Source organism: Gouania willdenowi, chromosome 14, assembly GCF_900634775.1.
Source record: "Gouania willdenowi chromosome 14, fGouWil2.1, whole genome shotgun sequence".
In the NCBI taxonomy this organism is placed as follows: Eukaryota; Metazoa; Chordata; class Actinopteri; order Blenniiformes; family Gobiesocidae; genus Gouania; species Gouania willdenowi.
In genome coordinates, this window is record NC_041057.1 from 35,880,464 (window position 1) to 35,904,541 (window position 24,078).

The 24,078-nt window shown below is 36.8% G+C and overlaps 1 protein-coding gene across 1 annotated transcript in view; it reads right to left on the reverse strand.

Moving 5' to 3' along the window:
• esama (endothelial cell adhesion molecule a) overlaps positions 1–24,078 on the reverse strand; it is an 82,712-nt gene that overhangs the window by 1,224 nt on the left and 57,410 nt on the right. Inside the window, exons 2-6 of the mRNA XM_028466175.1 lie at positions 6,379–6,530; positions 4,819–5,020; positions 4,568–4,723; positions 3,168–3,290; positions 2,869–3,004 (exon numbers count right to left, since the gene is read on the reverse strand). Of these exons, the coding sequence (XP_028321976.1) occupies positions 2,869–3,004; positions 3,168–3,290; positions 4,568–4,723; positions 4,819–5,020; positions 6,379–6,530 (769 nt within the window). The remainder of the gene's footprint in view (positions 1–2,868; positions 3,005–3,167; positions 3,291–4,567; positions 4,724–4,818; positions 5,021–6,378; positions 6,531–24,078) is intronic.

The window sequence follows — 24,078 nt, forward strand, 5'->3', positions numbered from 1 at the left end:
TAAATAAAAACACTGGATAGAAAACTAAAGCCTCAGCTAACACCTCAATGTTAAACATGTAGCAGCTAACACCTCAATGCTAACACGTAGCAGCTAACAGTTCAATGTTAAACATGTAGCAGCTAGCACCTCAATGTTAAACATGTAGCAGCTAACACCTCAATGCTAACACGTAGCAGCTAACACTTCAATGTTAAACATGTAGCAGCTAGCACCTCAATGTTAAACATGTAGCAGCTAACACCTCAATGTTAAACATGTAGCAGCTAACACCTCAATGCTAACACGTAGCAGCTAACACTTCAATGGTAAACATGTAGCAGCTAGCACCTCAATGTTAAACATGTAGCAGCTAACACCTCAATGTTAAACATGGAGCAGCTAACACATCAATGCTAACATAAAACGGCTAACATCTCAATGCAAACATGTAGCAGCTAACACATCAATGCTAACATGTAGCAGCTATCACCTCAATGCTAACATGTAGCAGCTAGTACATCAATGCTAACATGTAGCAGCTAGCACCTCAATGCTAACATGTAGCAGCTAGCACCTCAATGCTAACATGTAGCAGCTAATACCTCAATGCTAACATGTAACAGCTAGCACTTCAATGCTAACATGTAGCAGCTAACACCTCAATGCTAACATGTAACAGCTAGCACCTCAATGCTAACATGTAGCAGCTAACACATCAATGCTAACATGCAGCAGCTAACACCTCAATGCTAACATGTAGCAGCGAACACATCAATGCTAACTTAAAACAGCTAACACCTCAATGCTAACATGTAGCAGCTAACACATCAATGCTAACATGTAGCAGCTATCACCTCAATGCTAACATGTAGCAGCTAGCACCTCAATGCTAACATGTAGCAGCTAGCACCTCAATGCTAACATGTAGCAGCTAATACCTCAATGCTAACATGTAACAGCTAGCACTTCAATGCTAACTTAAAACAGCTAACACCTCAATGCTAACATGTAGCAGCTAACACATCAATGCTAACATGTAGCAGCTATCACCTCAATGCTAACATGTAGCAGCTAGCACCTCAATGCTAACATGTAGCAGCTAGCACCTCAATGCTAACATGTAGCAGCTAATACCTCAATGCTAACATGTAACAGCTAGCACTTCAATGCTAACATGTAGCAGCTAACACCTCAATGCTAACATGTAACAGCTAGCACCTCAATGCTAACATGTAGCAGCTAACACATCAATGCTAACATGCAGCAGCTAACACCTCAATGCTAACATGTAGCAGCTAACACAGCAATGCTAACTTAAAACAGCTAACACCTCAATGCTAACATGTAGCAGCTAACACATCAATGCTAACATGTAGCAGCTATCACCTCAATGCTAACATGTAGCAGCTAGTACATCAATGCTAACATGTAGCAGCTAACACATCAAAGCTAACATGTAGCAGCTAACACCTCAATGCTAACATGTAGCAGCTAACACATCAATGCTAACTTAAAACAGCTAACACCTCAATGCTAACATGTAGCAGCTAACACATCAATGCTAACATGTAGCAGCTATCACCTCAATGCTAACATGTAGCAGCTAGTACATCAATGCTAACATGTAGCAGCTAACACATCAATGCTAACATGTAGCAGCTATCACCTCAATGCTAACATGTAGCAGCTATCACCTCAATGCTAACATGTAGCAGCTAGTACATCAATGCTAACATGTAGCAGCTATCACCTCAATGCTAACATGTAGCAGCTAGTACATCAATGCTAACATGTAGCAGCTAACACATCAAAGCTAACATGTAGCAGCTAACACCTCAATGCTAACATGTAGCAGCTAACACATCAATGCTAACTTAAAACAGCTAACACCTCAATGCTAACATGTAGCAGCTAACACATCAATGCTAACATGTAGCAGCTATCACCTCAATGCTAACATGTAGCAGCTAGTACATCAATGCTAACATGTAGCAGCTAACACATCAATGCTAACATGTAGCAGCTATCACCTCAATGCTAACATGTAACAGCTAGTACATCAATGCTAACATGTAGCAGCTAACACCTCAATGCTAACATGTAGCAGCTAACACCTCAATGCTAACATGTAGCAGCTAACACATCAATGCTAACATGTAGCAGCTAGCAGGGACAATGGTCCTAGTGGAGCAGACAGTGTCTCCAATCCACACTGACACTCAGACAGGGTTCAGAACCAATAATAAATCCATGAGTGACAAATGAACAAAGTCAGTGATAAATGATTGTAGTGACAGTCGACCACTCTGTGGTAGAGGATGTGGGCGGGGCTAGAAGCGCTGCTACAGATAGCATCGTCTGACCCAACTTATCAACTGTTATGTAGAAAAACTATTTCAGACTAAATTCATCATCTTCATCAGTTGTTCTGTTTATTTCATATTTACAGATATTATAAATATTTTACACTGTTTAGTGTATATTTCTCTGGAATGTTCTGGACTAAGTCATGTTTTTATTTTAATACAAAAATCCAGAAAAGCATGAATATATCTTAGTTAAATATAAGTTAGTGTTTTGTGAACAATGTAATCATAATAATATTTATTCATATTACACATTATGTTAGCACTCAGTGATGAAATAATCAACACTATTTAGTTGTTTAGGAACATTTATTGTTTTCATTGATTCAGTTATAAACTGGAAAACATGGCATCATTGTTTATTGTTTGGCTGTTAATTGATATTAAATATTACAAAGTTTCTAATTAATTTAATGAATTTTTTTTAATCTAGTCCAGATAAACGGTTCCTCCCACTTTGATTCTAAAAAGTTAATCTAACTCTGTGGCCTCACATCAAAGATGAAACTCCTGAACTCACTTGATGTCGTTGGCCATGTCATCCTCGCTGTAGCTCCGCCTCTTCAGGAAGAAGAAGAAGCCAATGAGGAAGAGGAGGAAAAGGAAGCCGAGCACTGAACCCACGGTGGCGCCGACGATCACCCCCACTCTAGTCGCTGAAAACACACAACGTGAGCAAGGAAGTGTGTGTGTGTGTGTGTGTGTGTGTGTGTGTGTGTGTGTGTGTGTGTGTGTGTGTGTGTGTGTGTGTGTGTGTGCGTGTGCGTGTGCGTGTGCGTGTGTGTGTTTGTGCGTGCGTGCGTGCGTGCGTGCGTGAACCTGTGACGATGTCCAGGTTGATGAAGCAACTTTCTGATCCTGCTGAGTTGCTGGCCGTACACACGTACTTCCCTGACATGTTGCTGCTCAGGTTGCTCAGCTTCAGAGTTCCTGTTTTCTCATCTACAACATAGAAGTCACACCCACTGCCTGTTAGCACGTTAGCTTCATGTTAGCTTAGGGTGAGCAGATTTTTAAAAGTCAAAACCTGGCCACTAATGTAAACAAAGAAGACAAACAGATTTTCAAAATAAACTATTTGCATATGTTTTTATTTGTAATGAAAAAAGGTCACAAAAAGTTAATTGTATTATTGAACCACATTTAAAATGGCCATCAGGAAAAAAAGCAACATAAATGAATAATAAAAATGTTCTTTTTGTCGTGTTGAGGAGGAAACATGAGAGGAAATGAACAGTAATATTGTCAATTCCATCGACCAATCAGTATCGAGTTGCAAACGCGTGGAAGACTTTTGAGCTTTTTAATTGGTTTATATTGCAAGTGTTACTATGGCAACTGTTGTGATTGACAGCTCACAGTCCACAGAGATCATGTTTTTAAGCTAAATGTGCTGCTGCTTTCAGGGTCTTTTCTGTAACAGACGTTTATTTATTAATAAACGGGACAAACTGGACTGAGTTTGTGAAAAACAGGACAAATCAATTGTTTGGGAGGAAATCGACCGAGACACGGGACGTAACTGTGGAAACCAGGACTGTCCTCAGTGTCCTAACGTCTGGTCACCCTATGTTAGCTTCATGTTAGCTTCATGTTAGCTAACAGCAGCACAGGGAGCAGTAAACCTACCTCTCAGCCCATGTTCAGGGAATAATAATATTTCAGTAAATCTGTGAAGTTTAACTCACACACTGATGATATTTACATTTTCTTCCATAAAACACACTCATGTTTGACAGGCAAAGTTAACTTTACCTGTTTCAGTCAATATTTTTCTATGAATTAAATAAAAAAAACAGAAACATTTCTCATTTATTTTTCATCAGCATCAAAATAATATTCTTAGAAATACAACAAATAATTAAGACATATTAATCCTTAACCTTTTCTTTCTATTTTAGTCCAGTCAATTCAAAAATGTCAAATGTCTCCATGTTACAGAGTTTGCAGTATTATTTTTTATTTGATTAATAATACGTCTGTTTGTCTCTTTCACTAACATTTCATATTATTATATTATATTATTATTATGTTATTAATGCCTCAAAGTCTGAAATCACATTTTAGGAACTTATTAAATCAAGCTTTAAAAAAGAACAATACACAGATAGAACATGATTATGTCATATTTGTATTTAATTATCAATTAGGCAATTACAATTATAATTGACCATAACCCTAAAAGTAGACTTATGGTGTGTTTGAAGTGTTGGACTCACTCAGCATGGGGGAGAAGAAGACCTCTGAGGTGGGGCTGGTTTTCCTCCACTTGAACATAGGGACGGGTTTACCTGAGGCAGACTGACAGCTCAGTGTCACGTTTCCTTTCACCACAGGCTTTCCAGACAGGGAGCACTTAGGGACGGCCGGAGGGACTGAGAATAGAGAGAATAGAGGAGGGGACAGCTTGTTTACAGACACTGAGGGACGTGAGGTGAGGAAAGGTGAAGTAAAGCGTATCTTCTCCTGCCTTTAACGTCCAGGCTGAGCTCAGCGGTGAGGCCTGGATTATCAGGAATGATGACCTGGCACAGGTACCGACCCGAGTCCGACTCCTGAGTGTTGTTGATGTACAGAGACACGTCTCTAGACGGCATGTTAGCAGAGAAGCCAACACGACCTCTGAACTGTGAACTGCCCACGCTCATAGAGCCTTTAGTGTAGGAGATGATCTGAGCAGAGTCAACATGACAACAACAGACAGGAAAACCATAAATAAACACCAGGAAAACCATAAATAAACACCAGGAAAACCATAAATAAACAACAGGAAAACCATAAATAAACAACAGGAAAACCATAAATAAACAACAGGAAAACCATAAATAAACACCAGGGGATATTTTATCAAAGTGTTCTTAAAGGGCCAGGCCTACGGTTTAAACCTGGTTTAAAACTGTCTGTGACCACGCCCCCTTTTCCCATTCCATCAAACCCTTTTCAGTTTGAAGCTCTCCAGCTCAGCCAATCAGCTGGCAGTGTTTGGATTAAGTGAACGTCTTCATAAGACCAATGAGATCAATCACAGATTTAATGATTAGAGAGTGACGGCTTTTACTGATTAAACAGCCAATAGAAACCAAGGCTGAGACAAACAGGAAGTGACATCATCTGGTACTGAGCAGTGAGAATAAAGGACGACCACGTTTAAGAAGTTTCTGTGGTTTGAACAAAAGTAGTAAAGGGATAAATATTTAGTCAATGTATCATAGAGAACAACTGAAGCATGTGATCTAAACATGAATTCTAATGAATGGAGGGAGCAGCAGTGGTGCTGTTGGATGCTGTTGGATGCTGTTGGATGCTGTTGGATTTCACATCCAACACTGCAGATGTTCCAGGTGCAGATGAGCAGTTAGTGATAGTGTATCTTTGTCATTGGGAGCCTTAGAGCTCCGCCCTGTGACTGTCCCTGAAGCCCCTCCCTCTCTGTATATCCACAGCTTTGTCATTATTAATCTCTGATCAATGAATAAACACATTTATACCGTGTGGTAAACAGAGGTGATGATACACACGTATATATTATATATTAACACTGATGGTTTAAACACATGTAGACTGTGATCATTAATAATACGCTACACATTAAACATATAATAATGATCATATCATCATTTGTATTAATTTACCATCATATTCTGTTTAATTTACTTTTAAAATACCTAATATTAAAGTGGTATTTAAAGTATAAAAAGTATTTTTGACTCATTTTTCCTTTTGTAGATCTATATTAAGTGTTTTAAAGAATCACTAAATAACTTCTTTAATAATGATGACATGGTTTCATTAAGAGTGACTCAGCAGATTAAACCTGGTCAGGAGCAGGTTTGACCCACGGACTGTGTTACTATGGAAACCAAGGTGTTTTCTCATTGATGAAACCACTGTTCCAGTAAGAACCAGACTTAACGGAGCCGGACTCTCAGATTAAAGCTGGACTAAACCCTGAGCTGGGTTTGATTAAACACCACCTGTACAACATCAGCAAAATAAGAGGAGGAGAAGGTTAACGCTCATGTGATCTCACCAGCTGTGTGCTGTTGGTGACAAAGTTCCATATGATGGTGTTGGTAGAGAGGTCAGTGCCTGTGTCTGAGCTGTAGGAGGCCATTAGGACCACCATCTGACCTTTGATCACATCCATACTGGTCTGAGGCATCTGGATCTGAGCAAACACTCCTGCATTAGAGATAAAGAAAGAAAACGTCTGATCAGACTTTACTGTCATTATGTCTTAAAACAAAGAAAGAATAACAGCAGAGTTCATAAATTCATGTACATTAGGCACAAGATCACTTCAACAATAAAAGCCTTTGATGTTTTAATAAAAGCTTCAAATTATATATCTGACATGTTTTAAAATATACATTTTACACAGCCAACACCACCAAATCACTTAAATCTCACTAAAGACAAATATGTCAAACTGTTTTAGATAAACTACACTACCCACAATACACCTGTAATGTGTAGTTTGTTTTTACAGCCATAGGGGGGCAGCAAAGAGCTGCTCAGAAATAAAGAACATGGAACATAGCTTACATTTAACATTTAAATACTTTAATTAGTTTATGATATTTACAGTGTACAGTACATAATTGTGTCACATTAAATGTGTTACTGTGTGTGTGTGTGTGTGTGTGTGTGTGTGTGTGTGTGTGTGTGTGTGTGTGTGTGTGTGTGTGTGTGTGTGTGTGTGTGTGTTTAAACGCTGCTCGTCCTTTGTTTTATTAGAGGACAGAAATGTCTCTTCACACTTTGTCATGTGCAGAAAAATGTGTTAAACATCTTCACTCTCCTCATCACCTCTTTATTATTTTATTATTTTAGTTCCATTAAAGGTGAAAGGTCAGCAGTGATCCATGCTGACTGCTGAATTATTGATGTGTGTGTGTGTGTGTGTGTGTGTGTGTGTCACTTCATTACAGCCGTCGTTTCACACAGAACAAACATCAGTGTCACTGATTTCGCTCTCACAGGAACAGGAAGTGATGCAATTCAACGAAAGAGTCCAATAATCAAAGCCTTCAACGACTAAACCACAAAGAAGAATCCTGACAGGAAGTGACACGCGACTGATCCAATGATCAGCTTTAGATTGATCATCTAAAGCTGATCAATCTAAATCTAAATAATAATGTCACATCAGTAACTATATTGTTCCCATGGTCACCATTAATATAAAGACTACATCCTACTTCACTTCATATTTAACAGTTACCATGGCTCAGAAATTCACAAGTTAACATTTTCATTACAATTATTTTGAAAAGGTAACAACAACTAATGTATATTTTTACTCCTATTTTGATGTATTGCATATTTTAAAAGCAGCTACACTGTTAATTTAAACTAAACTAATTTAATTCTAATTAGGTCCCTTGTTTTATGTTACTTAAGTGTTTAAGGGTTATGTTTACAGTTTGACTGTTATTATTTATTATTATTGTTTACAGACTAGTGTGCATGTTGTTCTTATTTTCTTTACACTCATTTGCCCAAAGACACAACAACAATGGCCACAGTTACAGGACGTTTTCTAATTATAAATGAATTATTCTGATATGAATTATTCTGAAATAAAGTGTTCTGCTTTGTGTTTACATGGAAAACATCTGCTTTAGGTCTGGGGGTTGGGAAGGCTCTGATTGGACAGGAGAACGTGACGTGTCACAGCTATCGGAGAAAACACATAACAACCTTTTATTGTCGGCTGTAACTGAGACGACCACATGAGAACTTTTATTTTAATTGTAGTTATGAAGCAGCAGCTCAACAATAACACACGGTTTCACTTTGGTCAGCTGAGCAGGAGAAGGAGGCGTGTGCATGTGCGTGTGTGTGTGCGCGTGTGTGCTTGTGCGTGTGTGCTTGTGCGTGTGTGTGTGTGTGCGTGCATGTGTTGGTGTGTGTGCGTGTGTGTGTGTGTGTTTCTGCGTGTGTGTGTTTGTGTGTGTGTGTGTGCGCGTGTTTGTGTGTGCGTGTGTGTTTGCGTGTGTGCGCGTGTGTGTGTGCATGCGTTTGTGTGTGTGTGTGTGTTTATGTGTGTGTGTGTGTGTGTGTGTGTGTGTGTGTGCGTGCGTGCGTGCGCGCGCGTGCGTGCGTGCGTGCGTGTGTGTGTGTGTGTGTGCGTGTGTGTGTGTGTGTGTGTGCGTGCGTGTATGTAATAGGTCCGTGTGCTTGTGTGAATGTCTGCATGTTTAAACCTGTCCACGCTTTACATCATATCCATATCTTTTAAGGCTCTTATTAAATAAATAATCTTGGCTCTAGTTCAGGCGGCCATCTTGGATTATGTTGTCACCAGCGCGTCATCGCGGCAAGTCGAGCATGCTCAGAACAACCGGAATTAACTTCCAGGGCACTTCTCGAGCACTGCCGAGGTGCCCTTGAGCAAGGCACCAAACCCCAACACTGCTCCCTTCATTGTAAAGCAACTTTGAGTATATAATAATAATAATAATAATAATAATAATAATAATAATAATAATAATAATAATAATAACAACAATAACAATAACAATAATAATAATAATAATAATAATAATAATAATAATAATAATAACAATAACAATAACAATATCAATAATAATAATAATAATAATAATAATAATAATAATAACTGAAAGCGGAATTAATTCTGAATTAAAATCGGAATAAATCACTTACCTAATTCAAATTTATTTTAATTCAGAATTACATTTGCATTTGGAATAAAGTGTTTAGGAAGGAATTAAAGCTCCCATGTAAACGTGGCTAGAACAGGATTTGAACCCCCAACCCTTCGGTTATGGGATGACCCACTCTATCACTGAGCCCTTAAAATTTCCATTCATTTCATGTAATTTAAGGGGAGGAAATACTATATCAAGCTATATATTGTTATCAGTTACATTTTGTCCATATCTCACAGAACTACTTGAGTATCTTCAGTTTTGATCCATAGCTCCAACCAAAGTCCAGATGTTCAGTCCCAGATGTCCTGGAGCTTCCAGTTTGTTCAACGCCAGCATGAATATCATCAACAATGTAATGTAATCACATGGTACGGTATGTGTCCAGTAGGTGAAGCTCTGACTGATGTGACATATTTTCATTGTGCTTTGACTGCATAATGTAGAGCTGTGAGAGGTTCAGGTAGAACACGTCACTAAAGAAACACACTTTATCCTCCTAAAGCTCCTCATAGAGGGGATGTTTCTCAACGTTCTGTCTTTGATTGCACCATCAAACACTCTTTACTTTGTTTTCAGTCTGTGAGTCGTTCAGGGACAGCAGTGGGTTTCCTCTCACTCTGGAGTGGATTTTCACTGCATTAAATAAAACGACCTTTCTATCATTTAAACGAGCACAATCTGTCATTCTCTACTGCAGTGGTTCTCAACCTTTATTAGGCCCTCCAAAATAAAGGTCTCAGAGAGCAGAGACCCTCCAAAATAAAGGTCCCAGAGAGTGGGGACCCTCCAAAATAAAGGTCTCAGAGAGCAGGGACCCTCCAAAATAAAGGTCCCAGAGAGTGGGGACCTTCCAAAATAAAGGTCCCAGAGAGCGGGGACCCTCCAAAATAAAGGTCCCAGAGAGCGGGGACCCTCCAAAATAAAGGTCCCAGAGAGCGGGGACCCTCCAAAAATAAAGGTCCCAGAGAGCGGGGACTCTCCAAAATAAAGGTTCCATAGAGCGGGAACCCTCCAAAATAAAGGTCCCATAGAGCAGGGACCCTCCAAAATAAAGGTTCCATAGAGCAGGGACCCTCCAAAATAAAGGTTCCATAGAGCAGGAACCCTCCAAAATAAAGGTCCCATAGAGCAGGGACCCTCCAAAATAAAGGTTCCATAGAGCAGGGACCCTCCAAAATAAAGGTTCCATAGAGCAGGAACCCTCCAAAATAAAGGTCCCATAGAGCAGGGACCCTCCAAAATAAAGGTTCCATAGAGCAGGGACCCTCCAAAATAAAGGTCCCATAGAGCAGGGACCCCCACTGTAGCTGAAGGTGGTTGAACACAGACATGAACATTGAAGAACAGTCATGTGGAGACAGGACCATCTATAAGGGGGAATAAAGGAGAGATTTTTGGGGTCCATCCATAAAGTCAGTAAAATGATGATCCATTGTTCTATGAATCTGTGATAACCACATTTATTTATTCATCTGAATAATATCCACTGTTATCCAGGAACGTTTATTATTATGTGGGTCATAGCATCATCTTAATGTAGCAGGCTTTATCCCAGGATTAATAGAGCATGGTTCTCAACCTTGGGGTCGTGAGACACTGGTAGGGGGTCGCCTGATGCTTTAAATAAACTAAGAATATTTTATGAACAAATTGAGCCAATTTTTGCTGATTTTTTTCATTTTTTCTACAACTCCACCAAACTCATCATATTTTAATCTATTTTCATCACTTTTTTTTGCCATATTTTTGCTCCTTTTTAATGTATTTTTGCTACATTTCTCTCATTTCTGACACTTCTACATCATATTTTAATGTCTTTTCTGCAGCAGCTTATAAACCATTTCTACCACTTTTACACCTAATGTCACATATATTGACCCATTATTGTCACTTTTAACCTCTTTTCATCATTTCATGATTATTTTTGCCATTTTAAACACATTCACTATTTGCCATGCCCATTATTTACCAGTTTAAACTAATTGTTGTGTTTTTTCCCACTCTAAATTGTAAATTAACCATTTTCCTTTTTGTCACTTTAAACACATTTTCTTTTTTGATTAAAACAAGGATTTAAACATAAGAAGAATAACATGAGTTCCACTGCATGTTATTCTTATTTTAGATGAACTAACATCATCTTGACTTCATTCCTAATGCTGTTGTTTTCATTGTTGGAGTGAAACGTGAAACTGCTTCATGTCCAAAGGTCTGCAGCGCTACTGTATCAGTTTCTGTGTCAGCGTGGGAACAACAGGGATTAATGACAGGGACAGTGTGTAGGATGGACTCAGTGGAATAAAGGTATTATTAGTGTTACACTGGGGGAAGTGGAGGAAGGAAGAGTCTGAGCAGTGAGAGGAAGGCCTGTTTGACTGATGGATGGATGAAGGATGGATGAAGGATGGATGAAGGATCAGTGGATGTGTTCAGATGACAGAAAGAAGCTTAAACATAAACGCAGTGAGTCACTGAGCAGAAGCTGAATTATGGATTTAAACTGGAAGAGGAAGGAAGGAAGGAAGGAAGGAAGGAAGGAAGGAAGGAAGGAAGGAAGGAAGGAAGGAAGGAAGGAAGGAAGGAAGGAAGGAAGGAAGGAAAGCGAGAGGAAGGAGGAAAAAAATGCTAATGAATTAAATAAAACTCAGACTAGTGTGTATGTATCAAAGTAAATATATGGAGGGACACGTGGGTGGGGGGGGGGGGGGGGGGGGGGGGCACGCTCTTATCATAACTCTTCTGTTCATATCTGATGAAAACAAAACTGTAATTACAGGAAAGCTTTACATCAGTGGTTCCCAAACAACAGGATAAAAACAGACAGAAAAAGTGGTAAAAAAGGTTCAAATATTGGAACAATTAGTTTAAACTGGTAAATAATGGACATGATAAACGGTGAATGTGGTTAAATTGGCAAAAAAAAATCATGAAATCTGGTGAAAAGAGGTTAAAAGTGACAATAATAGGTCAACATATGTGACATTATTGGAAAAGTGGTAGAAAGGGTTTATAAGTGCTGAACATATTGATATGTGATGTAAAAGTGTCAGAAATGTAGCAAAAATACATTAAAAGGAGCAAAAAAGTGATACTTCTAAATAAGTGGTTTCATTGTGTGCTTACTCAGCATTATTATTATTATTATTATTATTATTATTATTATTATTATTATATATTATTCCTCAACAGGAGGCAACATTTCCATGTAGGGTTACATTGTATCTGACATTATATTATTATATTATTATTTAAATGTGCAGCAGTAGGAGGAACATAGTTAGGGTTATTGATGAATAATTGATAAAATCATATTTTATATTTGCTCTCCATTTCATGAGATTTAAAAAGTGCTTAACGTTAAACTGCTGATGAACTTCAGAGTTCTATTATAATTCTATAATTCTGACCTCGTTATGAATTTATTTAAATCCAAACAGATTTTTTAGTCCTTAAAAAAGAACGAATCGCCATGATTTAATAATACAGCACCACGTCTACTACGGGACAATAAGAACGTGTTGATTCATCAATAAGTTGATTAGTTAATGATGTAAATGTGTTTCATATTTCCACTGTAAGTGTTTAATCAAAACTTCATAAAAAGTTAAAATAACCAGTCTGATAATCTGAGGAGATTAAAGTGGTTCTTAAACTGGGGGTCACGCCCCTTATTGAGGGCATGACGTCATGGTGATGGGGGGGCGCTAGAATGAACCCTGTGCATGAATAATATTAAATGTTTTTTTTCATGCATTTTCATGGAAATTACAATTATAAAGTCAATTATCTAAACTCAATTACAATTTCATTATGATTACAACAACAAGTTTTTAAAATTACAATTACAATTATATTTAGGCCATAATTGTCATTAATTATCAATGAACACAATTACAGTAATAATTGATCCAAACCCTGGATCACATACATCATGTGTTCATTACAATCAATTCATTCACTTTTCATTTCTATTATGTTTTCAAAAATAAATGTTTTTCTGATTGTTTTTGTTTTTACGTTACTAAAGAAAAACTAATAAACAAATGATTATCAGACACAAAGCTAAGCTACAATAACCTCATATAAATAAATAAAATATTCATCAGTGGTGAAATAATCCAAAGTTTGGGTCCAAAATAAAAATAAAGAAGTCACATAAATAAAAATAGTTTTATGCCCAATAAAGAGTAACTTTTATACTATAAATTAATACACGTCAGACTTTTTATTACACATGCAGTTATGGAACAATGAAAATAGTCATAATAAAGCATATGTTCATGCAACGAGACATTCCCCCCCCCCCGAGGGAAAAGATGAATGAAAGAAAAGGAAGGAGTAATAATTAGAGGAAGCATCGCGTTGAGAACATCTTAATAATTTGGTGAGTAAAGCTTTAATAATGTTCTACAAACCTCTGCACATGACAATCAGCTTAAAGTGTCCTACAGTGAGCGATGGTGGGAAAGAAAAGTTCAGTGAAGGAAGTAATGAGGTCTGATGCACTGGAGCTCAGAGGAGACATTTCTATTAGAACAAGCAGTGACCACGCTCTGGATCATCTGTGTGTGTGTGTGTGTGTGTGTGTGTGTGTGTGTGTGTGTGTGTGTGTGTGTGTGTGTGTGTGTGTGTGTGTGTGTGTGTGTGTGTGTGTGTGTGCGTGTGTGTGTGTGTGTGTGTGTGTGTGGAGGGGGTTCTAATGGAGGTCACAGAGGACGGGAACACTGTAGAGAACATGCTTCATCTCTTCAGGGTATAGGGTTAAACTCAGACTAGTGTGTATGTATCAGAGTAAATATATGGAGGGACACGTGGGGGGGGGGGGGGGGGGGGGGGCACGCTCTTATCATAACTCTTCTGTTGATTAAAGCATATCTGATGAAAACAAAACCGTAATTACAGGAAAGCCTTACATCAGTGGTTCCCAAACAACAGGATAAAAACAGACAGAAAAAGTGGTAAAAATGTTTCAAAGTGTTAATATTGGAACAATTAGTATAAACTGGTAAATAATGGTCATGACAAATGGTGAATGTGGTTAAATTGGCAAAAATAAATATCATAAATATGGTGAAAAGACGTTAAAAGTGGGTTTATAAGTGCTGAACATATTGATATGTGATGTAGAAGTGTCAGAAATGTAGCAAAAATACATTAAAAGGAGCAAAAATATGGCAAGAAAAAGTGATGAAAATTGGTTAAAATATGGTGAGTTTGGAGGAGTTCCAAAAATAAGCAAAAATGAGCTCAAATTATAAAAAAATATATATTTTTAGTTTCTTAAAGGCATCTGGTGACTCCCTCTCAGTGTCTCATGACCCCAAATGGGGTTCTGACCCCAATGTTGAGAACCGCTGCTCCGAGGGACAGCACGTGTGAGTGAGCTCTGTAGATAAAGGATGAACTCAGTGATCATCTAACTGTGATTTACATGTTCTGTTAAGAAGAGAAAGAATCAAGTCTTAATATCATTTTTTAATATAAAATAAAAATATATCAACAGACCAGGGGTGTTAAACTCATTTTAGTTCAAGGGCCAAATATGGAGTAGTTTCATCCACAGATTATATGTTAGAAAACTTGTAATTTCAACATTATTGTAGTTTAAACTTCTACGTACACATAAAATACTAAATATGAAACTATTAATATCCAAACAATAAGTGACAGATATCAGTCCTAACAGGATTTACACTTTAAATTTACTAGATTTTGTAAAAAAAAATTCTATTTAATTAATGAAAATATTATAGAATAATTTGAGAAAAATTGACGGATTTTGTAAGAATTTTGTTTTTTCAACAATTTAACATTAAAAATGACTGCAATCATGTGATATAAACACCTGCAAATATTGATGAGTTTTATTTACAAAATGATTCATTTTTTCTCTGTCATTTTTACTTTCTCCTGTGGGCCAAAATGGGTGCTCCAAAGGGCCAGATTTGGCCCCCGGGCCATGAGTTTGACACGTGATATAGGAGATATTGTAATTTTCTATATTGCTAAAATAGAGATGTGTATATATCTTAGACCTGAGTGTTTGTGTGTATGTATAGAACATAAATAAGTCCTTCCTGCTCCGTTCTCCTCCTCGTGTTTTTCCAACGCTAACGTTGTTGCTAACATGCTAACATGCTCACATGGCTACAATTACTGTCTATCTGTTGATCTCCTCTCTTCTATCTCTGTAATGAAAGGACCCACTGGTCCAAACTGGGATGTGAACACATGATGATAAGCGTCTCTCTAATAGTTTGTCTACATAGCGTCACATCTCCACCCAACCTCCTGAGACCCTACCTCCTCCTGAGCCTCGTCCTCCAGGGACGTTGTTTCACCGCCTCATGTTTTCCTTCCTGTGTCCTCCCGTCACGTTTCGTGTGTTTAAAGCCCTTCAACCAATGAAAAGCTTCCCTTAACGTTCTGATAACACACTTAAAGGAAGAGGATCAAAACCACACCCACGTCTTTCATTTCACAGATGCATTTAAAGCTGTTTTTGCCGTTTATTCTCAGGCCTTTGGTGATAATCAGGCTTCGTCTGAGGCTTTCCTGTAATTACCATCAGATATCATGTGTCAAAATCAAGGCCCAGGGGCCAAATCTGGCCCTTTAAAGCTCCCAATTCGGCCCGCAGGTGAAAGTAAAACATGACTCATTGTGTAAATCACAAACTAATTCAGTTGTAGATGATGTCAGCACCTCCAAATACACAGATTCAATGAAACTGATCAGTTTTCCCACGCCTATATCACATGATGGAGGTCATTTTTAACTTATAATTGTTTTAAGTACTTTCAATTTCTACAAAATCCTATAATTTACTTCAAATTATTTCTCAAAATTTCCCCAAATTAAATAAAAATTGGTCACAAAATAAAATAAATTGAAGCTCCTGCAGAGACTGATATCTGTCACTTATTGATTAGATATTGTTGGTGCTTTAAATACTTTAATTACTATTATAAGTGGACGTACATAGTGACAGATATATTTAGCGTTTCTCGTAGCTTCTTCTCTCTCAGGTGAAAATGTTTGCTATAAACACTGACATGTTGCTCAGTTTTAGAGATTATTAATATTCCATCACTATTTTAAAGCAGTGGTTCTCAACCATGAGGTCAGGACCCCATTTGGGGTCGTGAGACACTTGGAGGGAGTCGCCAAATGGCTTTAAGAAACTAAGAATATATTCTAAATAGTTTGACTTTGAACCAATTTCTGTGGTTTTTAAAATCCCATTTCACCACCTTTTCTACCATTTTTGGTCACTTTGAACCATTTTATTAGTGATAAAAACAATGATTTACATCTTTAAGATAAATAATAGTAAACTTCCTCTATAACAGTGTCACATATTGATCAGCTGTTTGTTAATAACAAACAGCTGATCAATATGGAGTTAAAAATAACCAGATGTATATCATATATAGTCATGTTGAGATATAATATATTGAGTTTTGGTCCATATTACCCAACCCTAACACACATACATTTAACCAATGATTGGTTAGAACAGATGCAGTTTAATCACACTGACATACTAAGAGTGTGTGTGTGTGTGTGTGTGTGTGTGTGTGTGTGTGTGTGTGTGTGTGTGTGTGTGTGTGTGTGTGTGTGTTCCCACATCGCTGAGCGTCTGTTTGTGTTTTCACTGAATTGCTGAGTCACTTTTCTGGTGTTTACTGACCATACACATAACACGAAACCTGATACTGATGATAAAACAAAGGTTTATATGTTGTCTAATGAACTCACACACACACACACACACACACACACACACACACACACACACACACACAGTTTTATAGCCATCACTAAATTATGTATTATCTAACACTTTCTGCTCTACTGTGTAACACTTGGTGTGCAGTGTGTGTTAATATTTAATGACTTACATTTAGCACAGACTCAACAAAGCAACATGGTAATATATTTAAATATGCTAATGTGACAATTTTAAACCACAAAAGTGTTAAAAAAAAAATCTACACCTAATGAGAATGAAAGCGATGCTTAAACACCAAGATTATTTCTAATATATGTGACAAAAATTATATTAAAGGAGATTACAACAGAATGTACAAAGCAAAAATAAATAAATAAAAAACAAAACAAAAGACAATGATATAAAAATGTATATTACATGACAAAAGCAATTAAAATTCTAAATGTGAATGAAAAACAGCTGAATGATTTGAAAAATATAAACATTTAACATTAAATGTAGATAAAAGTTCAACTAATGAGAAGCAAATTGATGCTTAAACACCAATATAATCTTTAATGTATGTGATATAAATGAGATTAAATGAAAGTAAAACAATCTAAAAAAAGTAACAAAAAGTACAAGAATATTTAATCTGTGAAAAAAATCCCAAAAAATATCTATATTTATATTGAATGATAAAAACAAGATGATAAATGTGAAAAACAGCTGCATTTAGTGAAATAATTTAAATTTAACATTAGATATGTAGACATGCTGTATGTAGTAATAATCAGATAAAATAATCTGATCAAACCAATCACAGGAATAATCCATATCTGATTAATGTGAAAGTAAAATAAACCTTTAAAATAAACCAGCATTTGTTGAAGAACCTTTTAGTCAAAATTATCAGCACATTTTAAACACAGAGAAAGAATAAAAGCTGCATGAATTATAGATGATGGAAAAGAGCAGAAAAAAACTCAGAAACAATAGAACGTTTTTAAAGCTTCCATCAGAAAACAGTCGTAAATGTTTTAAATACCATACTAACGTACTATTAATACTAACGTACTACTAATACTAACGTACTACTAATACTAACGTACTATTAATACTAACGTACTATTAATACTAACGTACTACTAATACTAACGTACTATTAATACTAACGTACTACTAATACTAACGTACTACTAATACTAACGTACTACTAATACTAACGTACTATTAATACTAACGTACTACTAATACTAACGTACTATTAATACTAACGTACTACTAATACTAACGTACTACTAATACTAACGTACTATTAATACTAACGTACTACTAATACTAACGTACTACTAATACTAACGTACTATTAATACTAACGTACTACTAATACTAACGTACTACTAATACTAACGTACTATTAATACTAACGTACTACTAATACTAACGTACTACTAATGCTAACGTACTATTAATACTAACGTACTACTAATACTAACGTACTACTAATGCTAACGTACTATTAATACTAACGTACTACTAATACTAACGTACTACTAATGCTAACGTACTATTAATACTAACGTACTACTAATGCTAACGTACTACTAATACTAACGTACTACTAATACTAACGTACTACTAATGCTAACGTACTATTAATACTAACGTACTACTAATACTAACGTACTACTAATACTAACGTACTATTAATACTAACGTACTACTAATACTAACGTACTACTAATACTAACGTACTATTAATACTAACGTACTACTAATACTAACGTACTACTAATACTAACGTACTATTAATACTAACGTACTATTAATACTAACGTACTACTAATACTAACGTACTATTAATACTAACGTACTACTAATACTAACGTACTATTAATACTAACGTACTACTAATACTAACGTACTACTAATACTAACGTACTATTAATACTAACGTACTACTAATACTAACGTACTACTAATACTAACGTACTACTAATACTAACGTACTATTAATACTAACGTACTACTAATACTAACGTACTATTAATACTAACGTACTACTAATACTAACGTACTATTAATACTAACGTACTATTCAGGCTAACGTACTATTAATACTAACGTACTACTAATACTAACGTACTACTAATACTAACGTACTATTAATACTAACGTACTATTAATACTAACGTACTATTAATACCAACGTACTATTCATACTAATGTACTATTAATACTAACGTACTATTCATGCTAACGTACTATTCATACTAACGTACTATTAATACTAACGTACTATTCATACTAACGTACTATTAATACTAACGTACTATTAATACTAACGTACTATTCATACTAACGTACTATTCATACTAACGTACTATTAATACTAACGTACTATTCATACTAACGTACTATTAATACTAACGTACTATTAATACTAACGTACTATTCATACTAACGTACTATTCATACTAACGTACTATTCATCCTAACGTATTACTCATGATAACGTACTATTCATGCTAACGTATTACTCATACTAAAATACTATTCATGCTAACATACTACTTATGCTAATGTACTACTCATACTAAAGTACTACTCATCCTAACGTACTACTCATCCTAATGTACTATTCATGCAAACGTACTACTCATACTAACGTACTACTCATACTAACGTACTACTCATGATAACGTAATACTCATGATAACGTAATACTCATCCTAACGTACTACACATACTAACTCATGATAACGTACTACTCATGCTAACGTACAACTCATACTAACATACTACTCATCCTAACGTACTACTCATGATAACGTACTACTCATGCTAACGTACAACTCATACTAACATACTACTCATGCTAACGTACTACTCATGATAACGTACTACTCATACTAACGTACTACTCATGATAACGTACTACTCATGCTAAAGCACTACTCATGCTAAGTAGTATGAGTAGCATGTGGCCCCACTTTTATCACAGCGGGGGCCACAAAAATATTGTGTTAGTTTGATGGATGATTTAGCACTGACTCAACAAAGCAACATGGAAATATATTTAAATATGCTAATGTGACAATTTTAGACCACAAAAGTGTTAAAAAAATCTACACCTAATGAGAATGAAAGTGATGCTTAAACACCAAGATTATTTCTAATATATGTGACAAAAATTATATTAAAGGAGATTATGCATTATACCACATAATGCACATTAATGTCAGCATTCAGAATAATAACCAATCAGAGCATTCACACAGGTTGTGTTTTGAGTGCGTCACAGAGCGCTCCGGTTGAACAACTGTGACGTCACGAGACAGAGCAGTTCTCATGATATTTATATAATCGCGCCAGAACGCAGTTAAATGTCTGTGTTCTAAACACAACAATAAACAGCTCAGTGTTCCTAACGAAGGAGAACAAGAAGGTTGGACTCTGGATTTGTCATAAACACATTTTTATCAACAGAGAAGAGATAAAACTGTAAAACCAGTAAAACATGAACTAAATCAAAGTTGCTGCAGTTTACAGTGAGTTACAGTATGAGAGGAATCAATATAGTGAATGTGAATTTGTTTTTACACATTATGACGTTTTGGTGATGTATTTACTTGAAATATAATCTGAAGTGTTTTATTTTGAAAAGTAATTTCCTGTTTAGCTTAATTTGCTCTGTGCTGATTGATGTGTCGTGCTCCACCAGAAATAGAAGTCCTGTGTATATCTGGTGGAGGACACTGGATACCACATCTGTGAAGGAGCAGACACACACACACACACAGTGGACCTGGTGGAAATGAACACATAGTGGAAACCTATCAGCTCTGGTGACGTAACGCAGCGGAGCCGCATCCAGTGAAGATTGGGCCAAATGTAGCCCTCGGGCCACCAGTTGCCTTCAACTGTTCTACTTGGTCACTTTCTCACTTCAAATGTTTTCAGAACTTTCAAAGTAAAAGTGGAGAATCAACAGAGATATTTAACCTCAGTGTGAACAAGGATTTTAACACTGGAGGTTCCAGATGCATCTTGGGAAAAATGGAAGTATACTTTAGTTTGAACGCTCACCATCCTATCCATGCTATAGTATATACTCATTGAGTTTGTAGTGGATGGTACATTAGTGGGACATTCTTCATCATATCTGTGTGACTTTGTGTTTTACAGGATAATTAAAGGACTGAAGTGTAACTGGGAAAATAAAGTGTCACAAAGACGTTAAACTACAGTTTATTAATGAGAAGGTGGAAGAAGCTGCTTAATAGTGTGAGTAGGAATAATGAGAGGCCAGAGGTGTGTGTGTGTGTGTGTGTGTGTGTTCATTTAGAAATATAAACTGACTTTGTGATAAACAGACTGAAGACAATAAATAACATCAACACTTAAAGCATCTGAGCTGTTGAAGATATCTGGTTATCCTCTCACTTTAATGCACACACACACACACACACACACACACACACGCACACACACACACACGCACACACACAGTTATTAAAGTAAGTGTAATGAATCAAACACCAATATAAATGTAAATTAAGTTCCTACACAGAGAGGAGAACCATCCTACATTACAACAAAGCATCTGCTCCACAAACCAGTGGTTCTCAACCTGTTCAGGCATATAGCAACCTCCAAAATAAAGGTCCCAGAGAGCAGGGACCCTCCAAAATAAAGGTCCCAGAGAGCGGGGACCCTCCAAAATAAAGGTCCCAGAGAGCAGGGACCCTCCAAAATAAAGGTCCCAGAGAGCAGGGACCCTCCAAAATAAAGGTCCCAGAGAGCAGGGACCCTCCAAAATAAAGGTCCCAGAGAGCAGGGACCCTCCAAAATAAAGGTCATTGAGAGCAGGGACCCTCCAAAATAAAGGTCCCAGAGAGCAGGGACCCTCCAAAATAAAGGTCCCAGAGAGCAGGGACCCTCCAAAATAAAGGTCACAGAGAGCAGGGACCCTCCAAAATAAAGGTCACAGAGAGCAGGGACCCTCCAAAAAATGGTGGAAAAGCTTGTGAAATGGGATTTTAAAAACCACAGAAATTTGTTTAAAGTTGTAAATTAGAGTGGATAAAAACCGACAGAAAAAGTGTTAATATTTGAACAATTAATTTAAACTGATAAATAATGGGCATGATAAATGGTGAATGTGGTTAAATTGGCAAAATATAATCATAAATCTGGTGAAAAGAGGTTAAAAGTGACAATAATGGGTCAATATATGTGACATTAGGTGTAAAAGTGGTAGAAATGGTTTATAAGTGATGAACATGGAAAGTGAAAAAAATGTGTAGAAAAGGAATTGAAATGTGATGTAAAAGTGTCAGAAATGAGCGTAATGTAGTATGTAGAAAAAGTGATTTAAATACGTTAAAATATGGTGATTTTGGTGTAATGTAATTGTTACAAAAATATTCTGTTTCTTGAAGGCATCTGGCAACACCCTCTCAGTGTCTTGAGATACCAAATGGGGTCCTGATCCCAAGGTTGAAAACCCCTGCACTAACATAGTGATGAAATCATAATAATTCCTTAAAGTGAGTAACAGCTCAGTTTTTACTACTAGTGTACACACTAAATATGGTTATGACACCGAGCAGGACACGCACGCACGCACGCACGCACGCACGCACGCACGCACGCACGCACGCACGCACGCACGCACGCACGCACACACACACACACACACACACACACACACACACACACACACACACACACACACACACACACACACACACACACACACACACACACACACACACACACACTTCCTGCGTATTGTGTGTAGATATAAGAGGAAAAAGCTGTGATCTCTGATAATGAACAGTTCCAGGATTAGTCTGTTTGTGTTAGTAAGTGGTGTTAAAAAGAAGTCCAGTCACTGGGGGTCAAACAGGAAATGACATCACTATGATCATACACAAACAGGAAGTGACTACACAAACAGGAACTTAAGGAATATTAAAACAAAAGCACAGATTTAGTATTCGCATTAAACCAACGAAATAGTTTTACTTTAGGTCGACAAACAAAAAATGAAGACTTTTCTGATTAAATTCTTTAAATGTATCGTTTTAAACTCATGTGATTGTTTGATCTGAGGAATTGATTTTAGATTGATTTTTGATTGATTTTAGATTCATTTTAGATTCATTTTAGATTAATTTTAGATTAATTTTAGATTGATTTTAGATTCATTTCTGTAACATATGAAATCGTGAGCAGCTAAACGATGAAAATGAATCAGATAAATGTCCTTTTACTAAAACCACTATCAGCCACAGGTGGAGCATCACCTACAGTGACAGAAACATGCTAGTGCTGGGCAATATATCAAGGGAAATCAGCACCTAACGTTTTTCCAACTTTATTGCTAATGGTAGACTAATGTTAATGCTAGGGTAATGCTAATGCTAGGTTAATGCCATTACCAGGCTAACGCTAATGCTAGGTTAATGCTAATGCTAGGTAAGTGTTAATGCTAGGTCAGTGCTAATGCTAGATTAATGCTAATGCTAGGCTAATGCTAGGTTAGTGTTAATGCTAGGTTAATGCTAACACTAGGCTATTGTTAATGCTAGTTAATGCAAATGCTACCTAATGAATGAATGAATGAATGAATAGTTGTATTTATCGTTGCACGTTACAGAGCGACAACATTTCATTCCAGTTTCATCACATCAAAAGAAAACATGAAATGACAATCACATACAGTATAACATGGGAGGAAAGGAGCGGGAGAACTGTGGTTCGCCACAAGGGCGGCGCCCCATATTTAGATGAAAAAAATGGGATAATAACAGAAAAAGGGGACTTGCACCAAAACAACAAGCAAAACTGCTAGCTAATGCTAATACTAATATTATTGCTGCATACTGATTTGCATTTTCTTCAGGAAATACAAATATTCTAGTTATCATAACTGTTGCACTTTCACAATTTCACAGCTGACACTATATATTTTCATATCTTCATCATCTATGACAGAGAAACCTGAAATATTTCAACCAGAGCAGAACAAAGCCTCTAATCATCACATGGTAAACATAACAGTGAGACGTGAGCCTGTTAAACCATCCAGGAGTTTTCACTATCACAGTGTGTGTGAGCGTGTGTGTGTTTCAGTGGAAGCCATTATAGTGATGAACTGCTGCCCTGGGTAGGGCCTGACAGGCACTGATGGCAAACAGGAGGAATGAGACTGAGTAGGAAGTGATCAGCAACACAAACAGATAACCACGATACATAGGGCCTGTACTATAAAGCTGGATCATTATATCCTGATACGTGTGCGTTAGCTTCAGCTAACAAAACA